This window comes from Onychostoma macrolepis, chromosome 01 (assembly GCF_012432095.1).
Source record: "Onychostoma macrolepis isolate SWU-2019 chromosome 01, ASM1243209v1, whole genome shotgun sequence".
Classification (NCBI taxonomy): Eukaryota; Metazoa; Chordata; class Actinopteri; order Cypriniformes; family Cyprinidae; genus Onychostoma; species Onychostoma macrolepis.
In genome coordinates this window covers 12,162,907-12,185,737 of record NC_081155.1, presented here as the reverse complement: position 1 = coordinate 12,185,737, position 22,831 = coordinate 12,162,907, and the positions used below count along the sequence as shown (strand labels likewise).

Sequence of the window (22,831 nt, the reverse complement as noted above, 5' to 3'; positions counted from 1 at the left end):
AAGGTCGATTGCCCAGTTGCTCCGCGAGTCATTGACTACATTTACATGGACATCAGTAATCTAATTATTTACCTTATTCTGAATAAGACAATATTAGGATTAAGGTGTTTACATGAGTTGCTTTTAGAATAATCCTTTCATGTTCCTGTTTTACATGTTATAGTACATAGATTGATTAATGGCATGCGTCATTACGTCACCACGCGACGCTATCCGACGTCCTCCAGAATTTCATATATAAACATATAGTTCGTCTTTGTGATGATGCCACATACAGTTTTGGGTGTTTCATTTTTAATTTTATGAAAGCTTCAAGTGCAGTTAATTATATGTACGTGTACAGACGACTGTGGTGTTGAAGCTCTTTTATTTGCCGTCAAACGGTTGATCGCTGCCGAGTGTGTGTCCTGTCGCAAACTGCGGTGAAAAGTCCCACACGACGGTAATAGTTTGATTAAGGTGTTTACATGTCTACTGCACTTCAATAATGCGATTAAAATAGGAATACTCCACATGTCTTAATTCGATTTGTGTTTACTTCGATTATGACTTTAGCTGGATTAGGGTCACAAAAAATCTCTGTTTACATGGTAGACTCTTAATCAGAGTATTGTCGTAATCGTATTAAAATCAGAGTATTGATGGACGTTAGGTATACACCGGGAAATTATTTTGTTTAGACTAAAAATTGAGTGTTTAATCTTATCATTATACATTACTGACACTCTATCTTCCGATTTGATACTGTTGTTGTGAACTTTTATCTTCTACGAAGCAGAGACCAGGAGACGTTGGGATATCTTTCATCCAGAAGTTCCTCTTTATTGAGAACTCGCTGCGCGTCGCTGTAGTCATCCAAGTCTAACTAAAGCAGTGATACATTGTAGTTTTAAATACATTTTAGGGGGCAGTGCTTAGGAATGGAGACCAAGCACCTGGGTGACAACTTTAAACAAAGCATGCAAATGAGAAAGACAGACCCAATCAACAACACTCAATTGCATTGATAATCCAATCAGTCTAACGATTCATGTCTGGGCCAGGGGGCTCCGAAAGCCATTTGCAGAACAAAAGATTCGAGTCTGGCTCATTTCACTTACAATAGGAGAACAGGAACTGGCAGGGACCTCTTGCATCTGATGTAGTGATCTGACTCATGTCACCATTTTTCACCTTAAATGCTAAATACAAGGTATATAACTTCTTCAGTTTGTACACTATTACATTGGAATCTAAATTAAACATTTAAATAAATTTGTAATCCCACACTGTTAAGTGCTTTGACACAATCTGTATTTTAGACTTTAGGTTTATTTGACGACTGTAACTCAGATTTGTTTAAAATGATCAAATGCTGTTGATATGTATGGTACGTCCCAATTCGCCTATTTATACTATGCCCTAAACGGTATGTATCCTTTTTGTGTAGAAAATATACATATTTTTGGTTTGTAACAGAAGATTAGGAATGGTTTAGAACATACTACACCTAAACCTACCCCTTACAGGAAACTTTCTGACCTCAGTTTAGGTCCCCAGCCCCACCATGACACGAGTCCCCATGAGTCTGTGTGTATTCAGGTCTGAACCCATGTGCTACAGATCGCCTATATGCACTTCAGACAGGAGCACAGACCTCTCCAGGCCAGCAGACATGAGTGTGTTTAGGGCAGAGATCATTTATTACTCTGAGCTAAATACTTGTATGTATAAATACATAGTATATTAAAGATTTGAAAACCATCTGAATAATTGTGTTTTCTTCAATTACAAGTTGCCTATATTTAGGTAGGTCACAACTACCTGTAAGTCACTTTTTAATGCCATTGGTATAAGACAATCAATACTGACAGCATACAGACAAGTTGTCCGCTGGGCCTGTGGTGTTCTGAGCAGCCCTTACCTGCATGTGTCGAGTCAGACATTAGAAGACAGTTTACAGAGGAAGGAGGTTTTGAATGGCCCCATTTTGTTGACCATCAATTTAAAATAAATCACAAATCACAAATTGTCTTACTGTATAAAAACTTGTTTATGAAGTTTACATTAGATGTATATCAAGCATATCTGCATTTATGGTTAATTCAATTCAGTTTTATTTATATAGCACTAAATTATAAATATTATTTCATAGCACTGTTAATATCCAACCAAAAACACAACATTGCAGCTGTTAATTAACATATATATATATATATTTATTTATATAGACGCACAAAACATTCTACCGAAAGAAAAATATACCATCGGACCCATTTAAAAACATTTAACAATCTTTCAGTCTGGGTATCACACTAATGTGTTGTTAAAGTGTGTTAAATGGTGAATGCTGATCTTCACACCCTCATCATCCAAAGCCTTATAAAACGCATCGTATGACAAAAAATTACCAATTAGCTGTGCAAACAATGTTACTAAGCTGTCACTAGACTTGATAGTTAAAATATTAGCAAACTGAGGTTAACTTACCAGCTACGTCTTCTCATATGGTAACGTTTTTACACGGTTTTTAAAAGTATAACGATATTGCTAATGCTTACAAGCTAGCTGCGGTGCTTTACAACAACTTATATACATCTCGTTGTGTCTCATTATTTAAATAATTATGTTTACTGATATGGTAGTTAGCAAATTTTAAAAATCAAGTCTTACGGTGCACAGCCGATATTTTCGTGGAGCAGCATCTCTGACGGATCCGTGAGCATCATGTCTCCGCCGGCGGCCGAACACAGGCGGACCGGGGCCCGATGAAGCTGCTGTGTGCACCGAAGAAACCGCACCGAGTCTCACTAAGCTCTTGCTTCGGCATCCCATGCTGAACTGCATCATATCGCCGGGATGATAATCTTCCGGTGTAAAGTGATCGCAGCACCTCGTTGTTTGAAGCAGATGCATCAGTGAAGTCCGTCTCTTCAGCGGCACAAACGCACCGAGGCCCGGAAGACACCGTTCTTGTGAGGAAACCTGTGGACTCGATGTCCTGCAACCTTCACAAACACAATAATTTACCATGACGATGATAAATTGAAATGAAAATAACTACCGAAAACACACTGAACACCAGCAGCGCGCGGCACACGACTCCCTCTCGTGACGTAATGTGACGCGATGTTGAAAAAGAGAACACTGTCAAGGAAACCGTCACTTTTTCTTCTAAATTTGTGCCCTCACGCCTTGTAAAACATTTTCAAACCCTGCAATAACGGTTCAGACATTTTCATACAAGGTTATATGTTGCGCAGGCAAACAATCGAACGCAGAACTTTTATAACGATCAACCAATGATGGCATAAAGACCGCCTCTCTGATGCTTGATAGACACCCCCTCATTAGCATGCTGAGCTGAGGAAAAATAAATACTGAACTACATTCAAAAATGAATAATCGTTTGAAAGGGGAGAACTTTCAGTTTAGCATTTCCTTTAGCATTTTTTTAATTGTTTCCCCCAACATTCGTTTAATTTATTTAATTATTTATTTTCTCGCACATTTAATTATTTATATATTTATTTATGTATTATTTTGTGGATTTATTTGCGTATTTATTTATTTATTGTTTTTGCAGGTTTGGTCCTCCATAACAGCGACATGGAGCTAAGGAGAAAATGTAGAACCTGAAAAATTGGAAAAACAGCTTAATTAAAAAGCGTTTACAGTTTAAAAGCAAATAGAAAGTCCTGTTTTTTTATTTCTTTTCTTTATATTTTTTTGTATATGCCTTGTGTTTAAAGAGAATGCAATACCAGAATGCATTGCAACAAGCTAAAAAAGATCTGAAAAACATTACAAATGTAATTCATTTGATATTGAACAATTTAGAAAAATTTTACACAAAATAATTGTATAACCCTTGTGTTTAGACTCAACACTGCATCAGGATAAATGTGCTCAAGCGGTGATTAAGTCATTTAGCTGTGATTTGCCTATCAGTATAACCTGCCTCCAATGTAAACAAACTGGCTCAACTGAACAGCATTGTGTCTCAAGGTTTGTTTGTCTCAATAAAATATCTAGTTTAGTTCAATTCTGCTCTCCTTTAAGGTAACACTTGAAATTGCATTGTGAACAGAACTGTTTTTTCCATGCAAACATGTTGCATGGAAAGATACTTTCTCATTGCTGTTGTCTTCAGCACGCATTTGACTCATTTTTGAACATTTAAAATATTATAATGAGGCATAAACTTACTTTTAATAAGCACAATGATTTGCGAGTTTTCTTCTCAAAACCCCACAAAGTCGTCAGATCCTGCTAAAGATGCTCATGGCGGATGTGAAGTGCCTGCACTGATGGGCAATTCTCTTATTAGTAGTGTTGGGTGTTGAAGCCCTGAAGGCTTCGAGTTTGTTTGTTTTGCAGTGGCAGATGAGAAGCCTGTTGATTTTATGTAGCAGAACCGGTCTTCGGAAATTGTTTAAAGCCAAAATAGAAGGTTGAGCTGACACGTGTGCTGATTAATGAGGATGCATGTCAAGCTGTGTGACATTCACTCAGCTGTATGGATTTACTGTGACATTTCAATGAGATATTGTGTAAATCTGAGACAAAAACAAAACTTTTCATCCCTTTTCAAAAGAATTTCAGTGTTTGTTGCTCTTGAAAGTGCATTTTGTGGATTTTTTTTATTCATACAACATATTTAACTTACTTTTTAAAATGTAAATCAAAACATTTACATTAAACATTTTTAATTCCGAATTTTTGCTTTTACATCGCATAATGGAATTTAATATTAGCATACAGCTTTGATTGACAGGTGTTTTCAATACAATAATTGCACAGTAAAAAAAATGCTGTCAACATAAATTAAATAATTGCATTCTAGGGAGTGTTTAGTGTTGGAAAAAGGTGCAGTAAATGTTTAGCAATAGTGAGCAATTTGTGAACGTTTCTTTGTTAACTCGAATCCATTGATGATTATTTCAGTATTTGTGAGACAATGTTTGAGAAACCTGTTTGAAATGGTGATTAGTTTTGCAGTTTAGCACGTCAGCAACGATGCAGCTGATGCTCATAACTTAGGAATGTGCGACTGATTTGTGACCCTGGACCACAAAACCAGTCATAAGGGTCAATTTTTTAAATTGAGATTTATATATTATATGAAAGCTGAATAAAAAAGTTTTCCATTGATTTGTGGCTTGTTAGGATAGGACAATATTTGGCTGAGATGCAACTATTTGAATATCTGGAATCTGAGGGTGCAAAAAAATCAAAATATTGAGAAAATCGCCTTCAAAGTTGTCCAAATGAAGCGCTTAGCAATGCATATTAATAATAAAAACTGAGTTTTGATATACTTATGGTAGGAATATCTTCATGGAACATTACTTAATATATAATGATTTTTGGCATAAAAGAAAATTGATCATTTTGACCCATACAATGTATTGTTGGCTATTGCTACAAATATACCTGTGATACTTAGGGCTGATTTTGTGGTCCAGGGTCACATTTGTCAGTCTATTGGACTGCTTCGTTTGAAGGAGTTGTTTGTTTGTGAATCAGACTACACTTGTTGCCCTGTATGTTTATTTTTGTGCACAACACAACACAAGAGAAAGATATTTGTATCATTTTTGCATTGCCCAATCTGCTTCTCTCAACACATTCAGTTCAGATTTGATTACTTGCTGTTTCGCAATAGATTCACTATTGTAGTTTGCTATTCTATCCACATCGGTGGAAAAACACAGACATTCAACAACCATTAATGGGCATGAATTTAATGAGAATCATTTGCTTCTGATATTTCCTTCTGCACACAAGTTAATTTTTGTCACCATTTACCTTTATTTTTGCCATTATTTTAAACTCTCATATATTACTAGGGTTTTGTTGAATGTGTTTGTGTGAGAGTCTTGGATGAAACAATTAACCTTTTCTTGAGCTTGTTTGTGTGTGTGGACTGACCTATTAAACTAACGTCTTGTTGAATGTGTTTGTGTGTTTGCTTCTTTCTCTCTCTCGTTTCCGCTCAGTGGTCTCTTGGCCCAGGGAGAGGTTGCCCAATGGGACGACCCTGAAGCGGGCTCTGTAGCTATTAACAAGCCGGCGTCCCGCCACTTCTATCCAATCGCCCTTCTGCTTGTCAGCTCCCACCTGCTGGTGGTGTGGCTCATTTTAAGTCTTGTTTTTTTGCTTGCAAAATACCAATAAACTGCTGATTATGCCATAACCGAGCTGCGTCTAACTTCTTACTTGCTTCCTCGAGTGGTTCACTCTGTCTTCACGCATAACATTTTGATTTCTGATTTTCATTCGAAAGTGGTCTGGGTATTGTCTCTGTATTTATGGAAGCTGTTTTTTGCCAAGGAATAAAAAAAAAAAAAAAAAAGAAGCTAAATAAAAATATATCAGCAGAATTTTTCTCTCTGAATTCTTAGTTTCAGAAGTTACTTTCTTTTTCTCTGAATTCTGAGGTTATATCTTGCAATTCTGAGTTTTTTCTCTGAATTCGAAGTTTATATCCCGCAATTGACATTTTTTCTCTGAATTCTGAGTTTATATCCCGCAATTTTGACTTTATTTTTCTCTGAATTCTGAGTTTATATCTTGCAATTCAGACTTTATTTTTCTCTGAATTCTGAGTTTATATCCCGCAATTTACATTTTTTCTCTGAATTCTGAGTTTATATCTTGCAATTCAGACTTTATTTTTCTCTGAATTCTGAGTTTATATCTTGCAATTCTGAGTTTTTTCTCTGAATTCGAAGTTTATATCCCGCAATTTAAATTTTTTCTCTGAATTCTGAGTTTATATCCCGCAATTTTGACTTTTTTTCTGTGATTTCTGAAATTATATTTTGTAATACATTTTTTCTCTGAATTCTGAGTTTATATCTCGCAGTTCAGAAAAAAGGTTAAAATTGTGAGATAAAAGAAAAAGTCTTAATTTTAAGATAAAACGTCACAATTACCTTTTTAATTTTTTTTATCCCGTGGAGGAAACAGGCTTTCATAGGAATTTAATGTTATACAACTACTAACAAAATAAGATGTTTCACTTTGAGCACTCATGCTACTAAAGATTTTGGTAATATTTAAAGGTTCAGTCTCCCATGTGTTTCCACCCTTATGTTATTTTCTCTGTGAAACACAATGTCCCATACGGGTTTGGAATGGTATTTTGATCACAAATGGAAAGCATTTTAGCAGCTGCACATGATTTTTTGTCAGAAGGAAGTGAGGATGTGTTTATTTTTTTGACACGCTCTAAATGCAGCATGAATGTCAGAGTTATCTGTTGCATTATGCTTTCATAATTGAAGTTTCATTTATTCAGTACAATCAAAATGTTTCCTCGTGCTTTGCATATTAACATGCAGGTACAAACACTGAGGCCTTTTCATGATTTCATCCTCATCGTTATCATCATTATCATTCCTTTCCTTTTCTTTCTTTCTTTTTCATCTTCCCCTCATCAGAGAAGGCTGCCGGATTGAGAATGTGCAAAAGAATATAAAGTGCAGAAAATACGCTTTCAACATGCTCCAGCTGATGGCCTTTCCCAAATACTACCGGCCACCTGAAGGGACGTACGGCAAGGTGGACTCCTGAAACGCAGCACCATTATTTTTACACTTAAAATGCTATATGTACAGTGGGGTTCAAAAATCCACACTGAAAGGGATTCAAAATGTTATTATTATTTTTATTTTTTAAATAATGCTTTAATGACAGCAGCAAAACCAAATACTATACAAATACCCATTTCTACTATACAATCTCTTGACTTTTGAACCTTGCTTGTACATATGTGTGTTTTTGTGCAAGTTCATTTCATATATAAAACAGAAAAGTGTTTTAATATATATTTTTTTTAAAAAAGGCCTACTGAAAAGTACTTACTCTTGTTTTATGGTTTTAAGGAAGAATTATGTGCATTATTTAAAAATAATTTAAAGATACTAAATGTAAACTGTAGTAAATATACATTATTTACATGTAAATCGTCAAATGTGTACAAATGTTTTCTATCAAAAGTGAAAAGCGAGCAATTTACAGGACTTTCCTGAATATGTAGCTTTGAATGCCAAGTAAAACTTTGCAGGTCATCATATTAGTTGAGATTCATCACATCTGTATCTCATGACCATAGATTGTGTTTTGTTGTTATTGTTCTGTTTTTGAGGTATTGCTGAAAGTGTGTACTGTTTTTTTTAAAAATATATTTGTGTTGGTATATAAAGCCATTTCACTTTCAGTTTATATGATTCTTGGACAGAGACTATTTCCATAACAGCCTTCAGCTTGCTTTTACACTCATCGTGCATTAATCTGAGGTTTATATAATATGCTCTCTATATGCTGCCAACTGTAAAATAACACTCCCTCTCTTGTGCTAAAAGGCCCCATACCAAATGTCACTGTGACATTGTTTATTTGTGAGGTTTTTAAGATGCTTATCACCGTACAAGTGGATCAGATTCATACTGACTGACCTTCGAAGCCATACAAAATGCTTTGGATGAAATATCATGTACCTAAAACGATCATGTGTTATCAGATTAGCTGAAAAGTTCTTGCCAGTTCACATTCATGTTTGTCATCGGGTCTGAACAGAATGGCTCACTGAAACATTTTTCATCACATTTCTCAGCCGTGTACGTGTACGAACAACAAAGCAAGCTCATGCTGAACCTGCTCATTTGCATAAATTTGCAATGCTAATGGCTGGAAAATAAATCTCTAATAGAAAATTAATCACTTTAGGTCTCTGTTGCTGAAGACCACTGTAAGTGTGAATGCTGCTTGAGTCAATCCAGTAGCGAATTGTGACTCTTGAACCTAGGCCCTCTCCCTCTACCCTCGTCAGGGGAAAAAAAATTAACTACCAGCCTGGCTTACCGTGTCATCTTCTAAAAGTTATGTTTGACAATTCCTAATTCCAATAGGACCCTTCTCCCTAATTCCAATGGTTACAAGTATATTCAGCAGCAGAGGGCACTGTGAGCTACACTGATTAGATCGCGTGCCACTATTTTAGCCATGAAGAACTAGCCTGGATGACAGCAGAGCGCTATTATCATCAATCAATTATCAAAAAAAAAAAACTAAGAAAGTTATTGCTTTCTAGGTAGTCACATACTAAATTATTTACGTTAAATTAAAGTAATTTTGACTGTGTGTACTGGTCTGATCAGAGTGTGGGATAGTTTTGCAAAACTTAAAAATGTTCTGGAAAGTCCCGCCGTCAAATTATTACCACATGAGTGAAAGTACAAAATTATTTTAATTGTTAAATTAAGCACTCTGTCTTCAAATGAAAAATGCAGTATAATACGTCTAATTAGCCGAATTAAAGTGCCCCAATTATGGATTTTTGAAAATGACCTTTTCATGAGTGTGTAACACATCTCTAAGTGAATGAAAACATCCTGCAAAGTTTTAAATATGAAAGTGCACCGTGTATAAAGTTATTGTCTCTCAAAAGAAAGAGTCGACTCTGAATCATTGAAACGAGTCGTTTTTAAAACGAATCCCCGGTAACGCTGTACACAAAGCAGCTCTGCACTCACAAACGCTGCTTTATCAGGCATTACAGGCGAGATGAAATGAAAATGAGACCAATCACCGCAGATTAGCGTCACGCAAAGGAGGGGTTTGGAAAAATGAATCGTTGAGCAAGTAAAGTAAAAATAAATGCATATAAGACAATGAAAGTGTTTTTTGACCTTGCATGCATGTCAACCTGTTGTTGGGGACTCCCAAAACCAAAATATGAACCTTTCATTACCCATAATAGGGGCACTTTAAGGATAGTAAAGTTCAATGTCCAAAAGCACAAACAAAATTACATTTGAAAAGTAAAAAAAAAAAGTGATTAAATGTTCTAACTGGGAAAAATGTGATGATTTCATCTTTATCCAGCCCTCTGACTGGATGTGCTGTATTGCTAAGGATAAGAATAAGTAAAAATAATTATCAGCACAACCTTTGGGAGCTCATAATATGTTCCCTCCAAAAGTAGTGGAAAACATTTGTTTTAAATTAGTGCCTGTTCGTTCATAAGCACAGCAGTTTGTAACTTCCTGACTAAATAGTCCCAACTTTTCTAAAATTGGTGACTCAGGATTGTGTTTCAAATCAGTGTACTGTACAGATGGGCTGCAGATTCTTCAACAGAATGTCACGAAAGTCAGAAAAAGTCAACAGCCTGCAGCATCAAACCACCTCAACATCATCATCAGGTAAGCAGCTAAATGACAAATTCAGAAATCATTCAGTCATGAAAACAATGCGGTAAGTATAAGCTTGTTTCCACCACAAAAAAAAAAAAAAAAAAAAAGAAGAAATTTCTCGTAATTTTATATCTCACAATTCTGTCCTTCTCAGAATTCTGAGTTCATCTCACAAATTGGACTTTTAAGTGATATAAATGCAGAATCGCAAGATATGTATGTACTCACAATTCTGAGAAAAATTGCAAGATGTTTTAAAGAAATAGGAGACAATTTTTAAAGAAATAGGAGATATAAACTTGCAGTTTTGAAAAGGAAAGCCAGAATTGTGAGATATAAACTCACAACTGCAAGAAAAAGTAGCAATTACCTTAATTCACGGTGGAAACAAACAAAAAAATTGAATTGCAAAATGTAAACTCAGAATTCAGTGGGAAAAAAGTGTTTGTGAGGTAAAATTACCATTCACGGCGAGAAGAAAAAAAGAATTGCAAGATGTAAATGCAGAATTTAAAGAAAAACAAATTAAGTGTTAAATTTTTTTTTAAAAAAGGATTTTTTCTTTACCATGGCAGACACTGTATTAAAGTCCTAGATCACATAATTGTTTTGTTTCATATAATTGTTTGACAATGTTTGACAATGTCATAAGGGGAACAATTATAACGTTAAACAACAATACAGTTCATTGAATGCACTGTACTTGTATTCCTCAAAGTCTTGTTATCAATCCTGTGAAAAATAACACAAGGCACTATCCTGACTAAAGTGCATTAGTGATTTGTGTCATGAAGATGTAGAGTTCATAATCCTCATGCAGTTCAATGGGGCAGTCATGGAGAAGGTCAGGACCAGACCTCTTTGAACTTCCACAGGAAATTCCTCCTCAGACAAAGTGAAACAATAGAAGCTGTTATACTCCCTATAACAGTTACAAAATGATATCAGGCATCAAGTTTCCTTCAGACCGGTCATTAGGTCAGTGATTTAGATTGGTTTTAGTCTTGGACCCAATTCACCTCAACATAAATGACATTACTTCTGTTAAAAAAAAAAAATGCTTTAATGTAACAATACATTGAATATAAAACAATATATAAAACCTATTTTACATGAAACAATTTTTCACCTTCAAAAAACCCCTTTGTTAAAAAAATATATCATTCTTACGGCATTAATAAAGTGACACTTTCAGACTGAGGTGATATAAATATTAATAAAAAAAAAATAAAAAGACTAGCATAATTTAAAATGATAATAGATAAATGAGCTTATTGTACATGCTTTCAGGGAAATAAAGTATGATTTTAGTCGCATGTTATAGTAGAGAGTTGACTGCAAAGAGCTCGCTGTTTCTCAAGGAACTCTGTCATCTTCTCCAAGAACTTATTGGAGGAGGCAAGTTCTTGTAGTTCACAAGGATATCGCTCTGAACACTTCTGTGGAAGCAGTTCAAACAGAGACTCGTTACCAGCTGTTGCAAGCATAACCGTCAGTTCCATTATACATAACCGGGATGCTCATTATTCTGAAAATTGAAAAATGTGACCCTGGACCACAAAAGCAGTCTTAAGTCGCTGGGGTATATTTGTAGCAATAGCCAAAACTACATTGTATGGGTCAAAATGATCCATTTTTCTTTTATGCCAAAAATCATTAGGATATTAAGTAAAGATCATGTTCCATGAAGATATTTTGTAAATTTCTTATCGTAAATGTATACAAACTTCATTTTTGATTAGTAATATGCATTGCTAAGAACTTCATTTGGACAACATTAAAGGCGATTTTCTCAATATTTTGATTTTTTTTGCACCCTCAGATTCCAGATTTTCAAATAGTTGTCCGATCCTAACAAACCAGATGATGTATACATCTCAATTTCGAAAAATTTACACTTAACACTGGTTTTGTGGTCCCAGGGTCACAAATCAAATTCTTTCCTATTCATAACTGCGAAATTGAATTGGAATGACAGGATGATTCATTTAAAAATTCTCAGCCACAAGAAAAAGTCATTAATAGCACAAGTTCATTTTTTCTTAACTATGCTCAATATAGTTAAACAATAATCAACCAATAAATAGTGAAAACATTTACCAAACAGCACCACAAAATGTCCAGTGCACACCATATTGTTTTCATATTTAACCTTATATTAAAATATGTAAACAATATGAAATTTATCATTATTATATAGCTATAATATTTCACACAAGTGTACTAACAATAAAATGTAATCTAATGTTTTAAAAAATGCATGTAAACTTTCAGTGTATAAAAAGTTGAATGCATGGCTCATTTGATCCAGTTGAGCCATGTCAATTCTGAATGATGCACAATATTGACACGCACATTGTGGTATTGCTTTGACTTACATTTTTGTTATATTCTTCCAAAGTTTTCTCTATCATGGGCTTGTGCTTGTTTTCATGTGTTGGGTCTTCGTCATGCAAGAGAACGTTCATCTCCATCAGAAAACAGTCAAAAAACTTGAACGTGCAATTCTGCAGACAAACATAGAGGTCAATTAGCACTGGATTTGAATGTGTATTGCCATGCCAGTAATCCATAATTTGTTGACAATCATTTTTATTTGGTCAAATGATTCTCTTGAATTTTTTTTTAAGTGAACTTACGTCGATATCATCAGTGTTTGGTGTATACAAACTCGCATTAGAACGCTGGAGAAAATGAAAAAATGTTCACAAATTAGGATTCTGATCTACTATGTAGGTCAAGTGGATTTTGTGACAGCTGGGAAAAGAATGCAGACAATATGGCAATTATGACACTCCTTGAGTTACATAATGCATCAGAATCTCAGATGTTATACTCGCCTGGAATAAAAGCTTGGTCTCGTTGTCTCGGAGTGCGTTCTGGAGGTCTTGCAGTGCCTGCATTGCATGACCTTCAGCCACGGGCAATAGAGCACTTAGACAGCTGAACACAAAACCAACCATAATATAGCATGAGTTAATGTAAAATGATTTAGTAATCCTGCACAATCCAATTATAATTTGCTCCATCTACATTACACATCCATTTGCAATGCCACAGTTCCGGTGGATTCAACTACTGTCCAGGGAACAGCACCCAAACCAAAACCCATTACAGGCACAAACTCATTAACCATTCACGACCCATATTTTGATCTGTTCTTCATGCAGCTCTTCAGGAACGTGTCCAAAAACAGAAGAGTTAACAGAAACGCCAACACAATGATGCAACACATGGCTCTGTTCCAAAACCTATAGTGAAGCCACATTGTTCTCTACAGTTACATCAGAACTATTTAAACACTCTACACTACTGTTATGAAGACTGCATTTCATTGTTAAATAATAGTTAAAACAGTAATATTGTGAAATATTATTACAATTTAAAGGGACTGTTTTCTATGTGAATATATGTTAAAATGTAATTCATTACTGTGATGCAAAGCTAAATTTTCAGCATCATTACTCCAGTCTTCAGTGTCACAAGATCCTTCAGAAATCATGAAAATATGTTAATTTGCTGCTCAAGAAACATTTCTGATTATTATCAATGTTGGCAACAGTTGTGCTGATAAATATTTTTTTGAAACCATTATTTTTAAGGGTTTTAATATAGAAACCTTTAGTAGCATTATAATAAATGTCTTTACTTTGCCAAATAAAAGTATTAATTTCTTTTAAAAAATACACAGAGCACAAATTTTGGGTACAATGTAGGATTGTAGTCCATATAGGATTGAAATATTTTAATTAATTAATTTTAACCATTTATAAGCATTTTTTTGTCCACTAAGCTCAATGCATAATGCACTATAGCATCGCCTTCTTCATGAAGTACCTTCTCCACATGCAATTTGGCCAAAAGGAGCTATCTTACAATAAAGTTGAGCCTTTTGGAACAGCCTTTACACTTGGATTTGGAACAGAGTCAATGCAACTCCAGTTTGTTTTGCTTGCAGTGGAAAAACTGCTAAATCAAGATATCAACAAATCAAAATAGAGCATGCGTTATATACTGTGTACACAACTCCTTTCCTGCAAACCTAGTTATTTTCACCACCATCCTGTGACCAAAGATCTTAACGTCATTGCAGTATCAGATTTAGGTTTCATTTGTATCTGATGACATTTAAGGTCATGATTCTCCACCCTTTTTGTTGCAAGCAAAAAGGCTACACAACTTTGTTCTTAACAGATAATGGTGTTGTTTGCTCTAGGTAGTGAGGATTGAGATTGATCTTGCAGTGGGTTCATATTACCAGCCGTGTTAGCGTCTCTTTATAGTGTACAGCAATGACAAGCACATTTAGCTAATGCACACTGTAGTGGGGCAGCAGCAGATAAAGGGCCATTTAAATTGGACTTTAGAAATCTCAGATGTGTCAGTTCATCCAGTGCATAAGACTAATTATTTTTTATGGACTATAACTGTATTGGGGGGGTGCGGGCTAGATGTCACATGGTGACGCTGTCACAAGGGCTGTATCTCAACACTTATAAACTCAAGAACTATAAAGAGTCAAAAGTCCAATTAGACAAATGTAAGAGTGCTAGAGTAAATAAAGTCGACTATATAATGAAGGTCGACATTACCTGATAGCTTGAGTATTGTTCTCACAACACTGCGGTTTAGCTGGATCAGGCTGTCACATGTTATAATTTTATATAAATGACTCAGTACAACTCATGCCCAAAACAACAGTTTGCTGTTTTTGCAGTTTCAAGAATTGTTTTGTTTTTCATACAGCTTAAAATAGACTTATTTATTGGCAGATTCCCATTAAGATCTTTCTCCATAGTTTGTCAAAATGGCCTGCTGTTATTGGGAAACATTGTCACAACTGGTGTTCATTTTTCTTTTGTTATCTCTACAATAAGCAGTATTATTAACAAAGATATTTAAAGTATGTTTTAAAAGGAAATACTGAAATTCAAAGTAAATCTTTTTGTAGCTGAGACTTTAATGTATGCATCTGATACACAAACTGGCATTCAAATAAAACCTGAGAAATGGTGTAACAACAACATTGAACTCCTCTATACAGTTTCTCTTCTATTGACATTGTAAAAACTGAAATAAAATTGTAAATAAAACAAAGATTATTGGAATACGTTTTACGAGAAAATACTATTGCAGTCTTTCTACTTCACAATTTCACGTTTAATTCAATGTTACGTGCTGTTTCTTTGTAATAATTTGTGAAATTTACTACCAATTTCTGAATGAAACTCGTTTCAAAGTAAATCCTATGCCCTATTTTTTTTTTTCCCAGTGAATTTTATTAGGGGTTAAAGGGATAGCTCACCTTCAGTTGCTGGTCCTCATTGACTTGCATTTTTGTTCCTCCATGCTATGGAAGTCAATGGCGACCAGCAACTGAAGGTGAACTGTCCCTTTAATTTATGACAACTGGGCCGTCTTAATAGTAGAAAGTGGCCAAAGTTAGCTCATTCGCCCTAGAACCGGTTTTAGCAACCCAGTTACTGTGGTTGTACCAGATTTAAACAGCAATCAGTAAAGAAAATAAGCAGTCTAATTTCTTAGATATACCTCAGAATTAAGATAGAATTCCAAACCTCTGAGATCAAAGGGCATTCCATGTGATTCTCAAAGCACCAAGGATTACAAGCACATCTTCCAGTTCTCTGCAAAAGATCACACACTCCTTTAATACTCACAAAGGACAAAAATACTGCAAAAATTCCACAAATACAGAAGTGATTCTTTCATTTGTTAGAAAGAATACACAGTTCCAGGAAGCAAAGTGCGCAGTCAGTGGAAACGAAAACAAAAGTTTAGTTGCGGTGCAGCATGGACAATTGAGGGGCAAAGCACAGTAGGGAAAAAGAAAGATATGAAAAGCAAAGGACAAAATGAGTAATCAAAGACATTTATAGATGATTTACGGTTGAAAAAACATAATCTGATTTCATTCCTAATGATTTGTGACCCGTAGGTGGCACTGTGACCTAATTAATGTGGTGTATTCAGTGTGGCGCGCACAAAGTTTGGTGTCAATATGCCTGCCTTGCAGAGATACAGCCTCTGAATCATTTTGGCAATATGCCATCAAATTTGTTATTTGTATATAAACATGAAATCCATACATTTTTGCCAGCATAGTCTGAATATGCTCAGATTTGATTTCCGTGAGATTCGGACCACACCTTTAGGAGGAGTCTGAAAAAGTAGGGGGAAAAAACGGTTGACTATGGCATAACTGGAATTAGGGAAGGGCGATATGCGTTTAAAAATATATCACGATATTTCTGGTATTTATTGTGATAATATCAACGACAATAATTCAGGGAATCCTGTTTCTTTAGAGAAAAGTATTATCTTTCCTATTTACCCAAAATAGGGTGTTGTGAGCATTACTGAGTACACATAATGTAATAACCATTTAATTCATCTTGGAAGCTGGAGGGCGCTCTTGCACTTCTTGAAATCCCTTATAAGGACAAAGGCATCCAGTTGAATAAAACGCACAACGGAGATAGAGACATTTTAATTGATGAAACTTAAAATACAATAAACATACGATTGCACAAAATATATGGTTTATCTGTGTTCTTCAAGCAATCTTGGGTATTTTTTTTTATAAGGAAAGTATATTTATAATGCAATGATAATCGACATAGCCTGCATATAATATTATTATTCTGTAATATGAAACCACTTCTGGTCACAAAAAGAAGTTATTTCAAACCCTCAACTGTTATTAAGTTAATCTGGAGAAAAAGCATGTTGATAAATGATATCTTTGTTGGACAACAGGTTTGTAAACAGGCTCATACACATGCAAAACTGTATCATGTACAGCCCTGACCAAACCAGTTCCAGATTGTAGAAGGAGCTCCTCATTTAGCGATAAACTCCTCAATTTCATGTCCGCCTTCTGCAATGTCACTCCGCACTGTCGCACACAGAAATGTGTCAACAACTAGACTTTATCGTTATTATCGCGGGAAGACTTAATTATTATCGTGGGGAGAATATTTACCAGTATATCGCAAACGATAAGATATCGCCCATCCCTAACTGGAATCGATATTCTCAGCATGACCCAAGGAATATACAAAGACCAGTCTCATGACAATAGGTCAAATTCATCAAAAGCTAGTAGTATTTTTTTAAAGTTATAATGTTTGACCACAAGGTGGTGCTGTCCCAAAACTTTGAGTACTTTCAACGAAGTGCCAATGAAACTAAGTTTTGTAATGATACACCAATGCATTCATAAATTAAAAGAAAAATTAAAGAGACAAATGAAAAAATTAAAAGACCAAATTTAAAATGATCGATGCACAAAATGGCTGACAGAGAACAATTGTTTGACTCGGAATGTCACACTGAATCTAAAGAGACCAGTCTTGGGATTGTTTTTTTTAGTTCAGAAGATATCATTTTTCATATCTCCTGACCACTAGGTGGCTCTGTGTCAAAACTGTGCATGTAGTTTCAGGTCATGGTTGTTATCCACCTTTTTCTTGCCGTGAAAACGGACGCGGCCATTTGTAAATTCTATGGGTCTAGCTTCCGGTCTCATCCGCGTCCCGCTATTTTTAGCTGTACGAAACAGTTTGTTTTGCTGCTTGATATTGAAAATCGGTGTGTCTTACCACATTATTTTAATGTATTATCTTAATTGTGAACAAACTGGTTTGTAGTGCAAACATTTTTACCGTTTACTGCACGCTGTTATTCTTCTCGTTATTTACGTATAGCGGCTAATGAACCGGAAGTCTCACCCATAGGCTTACTTCCGCGTTGAAGAAAAAGGTGGATAACACACACAAAGTTTGGTCTGAATATGCTAAAGAGTTGCAGAGATACTGCCTCACATCCATTGTGGTATGCTTTTCATCAAACTCATTCAAGTGTTGTGCAAGAACCATTTGATGAATCAACTTGAATTCCATAACTTCGTGTCTTGTCTGAAGATGATTTATTTCGATTTTTGTGAACATGAGGAGGAGTTTGTCTTGTCTTGAGCCTTCTAGCCCTTGGTTCAGAAGTTATTAGTATAAACATGAGTGCAAATTTGGGCTACTATAGACTCAAGAGCCATTGAGCTACTGTTCAGATATCAACTATTCACTTTCAGTACTTTTAGTAGCACTAGTACTTACTTTTTAGTTACTTTAATTCAAATGATTTCTGTTATCCGTTTTTCTAGTTCTAGGAATAGACACCAACGCCTACAATATGTAGCATTTTAAAAGTTAGTAAAAGTAACTAATCTGACAAGTCATTACACAGGCATGAATGAAACTCCAAATTGAATTGTTACTGGAAGCTTAAAAACTGGGATAATTACTAGTTTCGAACACCTAAGTACTACCAAATAAAATAACACAGGATTACACCAATTTGGAATAGGCATAATAATTAACAATGGACACTGGCTAAAGGAATATGCTAAGGTATTAAAATGGCTTAACATATGAACAGAAATAAATAGTAAGTAACATTTCAAGATCATCAAGCCGAATTGAAATCATGTCATTTTGAAATTGATAGCAATTGACTCAACAAAGGACTACGTACATTGAAAAGCGTGCCAGATTGAGTCATTAATTTTCAGATGAATAGCATGTCAACCATAAAGTATTTGTAAGTATTTATCATTGTACGCATAGCCGCGGGAACATATTTTATCTGGGGGGTGGGGCTTGATGAGGCAGGGCGGGGCCTTTGACAAAATCCTATAAACAGCCCAAACTCTTATAGATTAACATACAAATTAAGATGTAGCCTATATGCAATCCAATGTATTTGTGCTTTTGTGATTTTATTTCAATATTTTTTTCTTTAATATTTCTATTATATAAGGGGATTTTATTAAATATTAACATCGCTGATACGCAAAAGCTTTGGTCAATGCACTTTATCGAATTCTCTCATCAGAAACGCAGATAGCAAAGTCTCTTTAAGGTATTCTATAGTCTTTGGATGTAGCCTACCTACGTGCGATGTAAGAGATTGATCATACACTGCAGACAACATCACTGATTGTAGCTTATAGTTTGTTTGTTTTTTGTTTTTTTTTAAGAGTGCTCACACTCACGCTTCAGTATTCTTTGAAAATGTAAATGTTCTTTGTTCGCTGTATAATCTGTTAGTTGTTTGAATAATAGTGGACTTGCGCGTTATAATCAAACTTAAAATGTCTTTTTATTAAACGTGATCAGGTTAAATTCAAATTCAGTCTTATTAAAATATTTTGTCATAATATGGATAGCCTACTTGCCTAAAGCGTTATGATGCGCGTAGTTAATAGATTACATTAGGCTACAGACCAGAGTTTGACCAGAGACTAGAGCGCAATTAAAGAGCAGTGCTTATTGATGGTGGCTGTCTTGAGAAGCGAGAAAGCTTCGGAAAACAGCTCATAAAAAGGACTAGGACCTGATTGGTTTTTACAAGTCGGAATGTAAAATTACAGTAATATCGCGTGAACATCCACATGAAATTCTGTCAGTGTGAGGCGGATATGCAGGGACGCGTGCCACGAGGCGCGCAAGAAAAATACAGCTGCACTAGGCTATATATTTCTGGTCAGTTTAATAAATAATCATAAAAATTAAGTATTTTGGGGATGATCGAGGGGCAAAAGGAAAATCTCAGACCCGGCCCTGCGGCGGGGGGTGCTGCAGCACCCTCAGCACCCCTAGTTCCTGCGGCCATGATTGTACGTATATACCTTTAATACTGCTTAACGCTTTAGTGCACAATTTGCTCACGAGTCTACTGCCAATATTTGTAAAGCAGATTCCTATAGAGCAAAAACACAGGCCTATATATATATATATATATATATATATATACATATATATGTGCTGGGCGGTATGACCAAAAATTTATATCAAGGTATTTTTCAAAATTATACCGGTTTCACGGTATATGACGGTATTAATTTTTTTCATGCATGATCGGGTGTTAACCACATTTTCTACTGATTGAGGGAGGGAAAACTGCAGTAGATTGACTTAGAATGCCCTATTTTACTGTCATGATGAGAAAATATTGTAGAAAAATTCCACACTAAATAGTGACCAAACACGACTCATTAATACATGTTAACCAGGAGTCACTCTCATTTATAATCGCGACATCATCTGATAAAATCAACATGCATCTAGCGTTACACTAAAGAGCGGCTACGCAGTAGTTTTGGCTATATTACTTTTTTGTCTCATTGCCTGCTTCTGAGTAAACCAAAAAAAAAAAGTCAAATGAATGCGGTGCTTCTCTGCCGCTCGCTGCACAGAACAGACGCAGAGAGGCGACAAATGCGCCGGAAGTGTCAGATCTCGCGCTCGCGAGGCAGTACTGGCCACTTCTTCCAACTGAAGCATTGCTAAGGTTTATCCAAAAATTCGCTAGGTTTGTTAGTTTGTATATTCTATGGAAAAAAGCCGCTAAAAGGGTCTGAAAGTTGCTAAATATAGTGCTAAAGTCACGCTCGTGTGTGTGAGACGCGGGAGCTGATGGCAGCGCGCGGTGGATATTGTGGATGAGTTCTTCTGTGTCATCACGTTCTACAGCTTCAGAACTTTCACGCTTTGTAACACATACAGCTGTGTCCTCGCCACAATGCAACAGTGAAGAGACCCCTCTCAAACAGTGTGTCGCGTTCCGAACGTTATTTAAATAACACCGGTATTGCGGTATTTTAAAAATTCATATCATAAGAAAAATAAACACCGGTATTCGGTATGAACCGGTATACCGCCCAGCACTATATATATATAAATTAAATGGTCAAAACATAAGCTAAAATAGAAGATGAATATTTACATATTTAATTGCCTATATTTTAATCAAAGATATGAAATAACACTATGAAAGCAAATTTAATGGTTTCACTCAATTAACCTATAGGTTTTAATGAAAGTGAAGATGTTGGTAATGTAGCCTATGCCTAATTTACGTAAATATTAAATAATGACCCCATTAATTACAATAAGTATTAAATTTAAACATAATTACACTAGTAAAAACATGCCAACTTCTGGGCCAATTCTGAGTCGCATCTTAGCCCAAGGGTCCAATTTTATCATTTTTATAATTTTTTCTTCAGTATAAAAATTCTAACTTTCACTTCACAAATCTAAACAAAAAACACTGATGTGTCCACGAATAAAAAATAAATAAATAAAAAAAACTCCCATATTCATAGACTCAAGTCTAGTTCAATCAATTGACATCAAAACTGTTTCATCTAACTCCATCTCACAATTGTTGATCTTCAGATGAAATAACGAAATGAAAAATAGCATAGGCATCCATCAAAAGTGCTGAGATTAAATTTTGTGCCACTTATGGACATTATAAACAAAATAGGGGGGGGGTTACCTAACGTTGAAATTGAACGAGTTTTAACAACCATGCTTTTCGACATATATCTACAACATGGTTCAGATATATTAATTGTAGATAAATATTTTGACATGCCATTCACAATGCGTCGTGCATGAGCCACTATCAACATGTACTGATCAGTACCATAATACAAGTTTATTGACCCTTGTTCAGTGACATTAATGACAACAGAGCCCAAAACGTCCAGTGAGTGAGTGTTTGTTTCCTACCATTGATTTTAGCTTGGTTGGCTTATTCCACAATCCTAAAATGAAGGCGAGGAAGGAGGTCATTAAAATCATCGAAAGCGAGATTGTTGGTAGGCCAACAACGACAGCTGCGTTAAGTTCACATGTTCTCGTATAAAAGTTCTTGAAGTATATCATGGAGGTATATGGAATCCAGGTATATGCTCCAGTTGGATATTAATCCATGCGTGCACACTGCAGGCTTCTTCCTCTTGTCCTCCGTGCTCGCACTGAGTAAATGTGCTAGTGAAAACACACACACACACACACCGCCCATGAAGCTCTTTCACTTTGACGTGCGTCTCTTGACAGCGCAGCGCCAGTGCTCGTGCTCTTCCTTCTCTGTAACTCGGCAACATGTTTGTCTGTGGTGTTAAACACCGTAATCTCGGATCCACGAAGAAGAGCGTTCATGGAAGAAGGAGCAGAGTTAGAGGTCCACTGACGACATAAGACCTTAAGATAAGGTCATTTAGGGACTTCTAATGAAGTCATCCTGGAAAATGGCTAAATATGCACGTAGAAAAAAAAAAAATGAACGAGAAATATTATTAAAATGCGCACTGACATTAAAGGTCATGAGTCTTGAAAGTGAACTTGGGAAAACCGTTTTATTTTGCATAGAGCGGGTCGCCCCCTTATGGTCTCTGCCATTTGTTGATGTCACGTGACCAGCGCTGTTTACTACTAATTAAAATATGAAAAGTTCAGATGCAAAAGCCTCTAAGTAAGTTCCATCTGAAATTTTCTTCTAAAATGAAAATTTTTATCAGGCTCGTATATTTATGTTTAGTTATTTCACTTTAATTGCATTGAGAAGGACCTATACATTGCCATTAGAATACATTTACAGTAAATTGTTTACTGAACATAGGAGCCTGATAAATTTTTTTTATTTTAGATGAAAATTTCAGATGGCACTTAAAGGCTTTTGCATCTGAACTCTTCATATTTAGTCAATGCTGAAGCCGCTTTACAAAACCTAAACATAAAATTATCAAATAATGTAGCAACAACAATATACATGGAGAC

At 35.5% G+C, this 22,831-nt stretch overlaps 2 protein-coding genes across 6 annotated transcripts in view; one reads left to right on the top strand and one right to left on the bottom strand.

Moving 5' to 3' along the window:
- The window catches only part of inpp4b (inositol polyphosphate-4-phosphatase type II B), a 195,730-nt gene extending 187,524 nt beyond the window's left edge, over positions 1-8,206 (top strand). For 3 of the 5 annotated variants that reach the window (XM_058785660.1, XM_058785500.1, XM_058785746.1), the window contains one exon: positions 5,982-7,418. In XM_058785660.1, coding sequence (XP_058641643.1) covers positions 5,982-6,159 — 178 coding nt within the window. In that variant the 3' untranslated portion in view covers positions 6,160-7,418. The other 2 variants (XM_058785577.1, XM_058785826.1) reach the window with 2 other exon arrangements.
- A 142-nt stretch (positions 8,207-8,348) lies between these two features.
- il15 (interleukin 15) lies at positions 8,349-22,338 on the bottom strand. The gene is made up of 6 exons (XM_058794090.1): positions 21,782-22,338; positions 15,735-15,829; positions 13,025-13,127; positions 12,824-12,868; positions 12,563-12,691; positions 8,349-11,623 (listed from the first exon to the last, which is right to left on the bottom strand). The coding sequence occupies exons 1-6, from the start codon at positions 21,935-21,937 to the stop codon at positions 11,492-11,494; spliced, it is 660 nt and encodes a 219-aa protein (XP_058650073.1). The 5' UTR covers positions 21,938-22,338; the 3' UTR covers positions 8,349-11,491.
- Positions 22,339-22,831: the final 493 nt, after the last annotated feature.

Bases quoted from the DNA above. Each gene is read 5' to 3' on its own strand.
- il15 (XM_058794090.1), bottom strand. From the start codon at position 21,937: ATGATATACTTCAAGAACTTTTATACGAGAACATGTGAACTTAACGCA. The intron at 12,869-13,024 runs GCGAGTATAACA...CATTTTCTCCAG, and splicing joins AGACCAAGCTTTTATTCCAG to CGTTCTAATGCGAGTTTGTA. The intron at 11,624-12,562 runs GTAAGTCAAAGC...CTGCTTCCACAG, and splicing joins TGGAAGAATATAACAAAAAT to AAGTGTTCAGAGCGATATCC.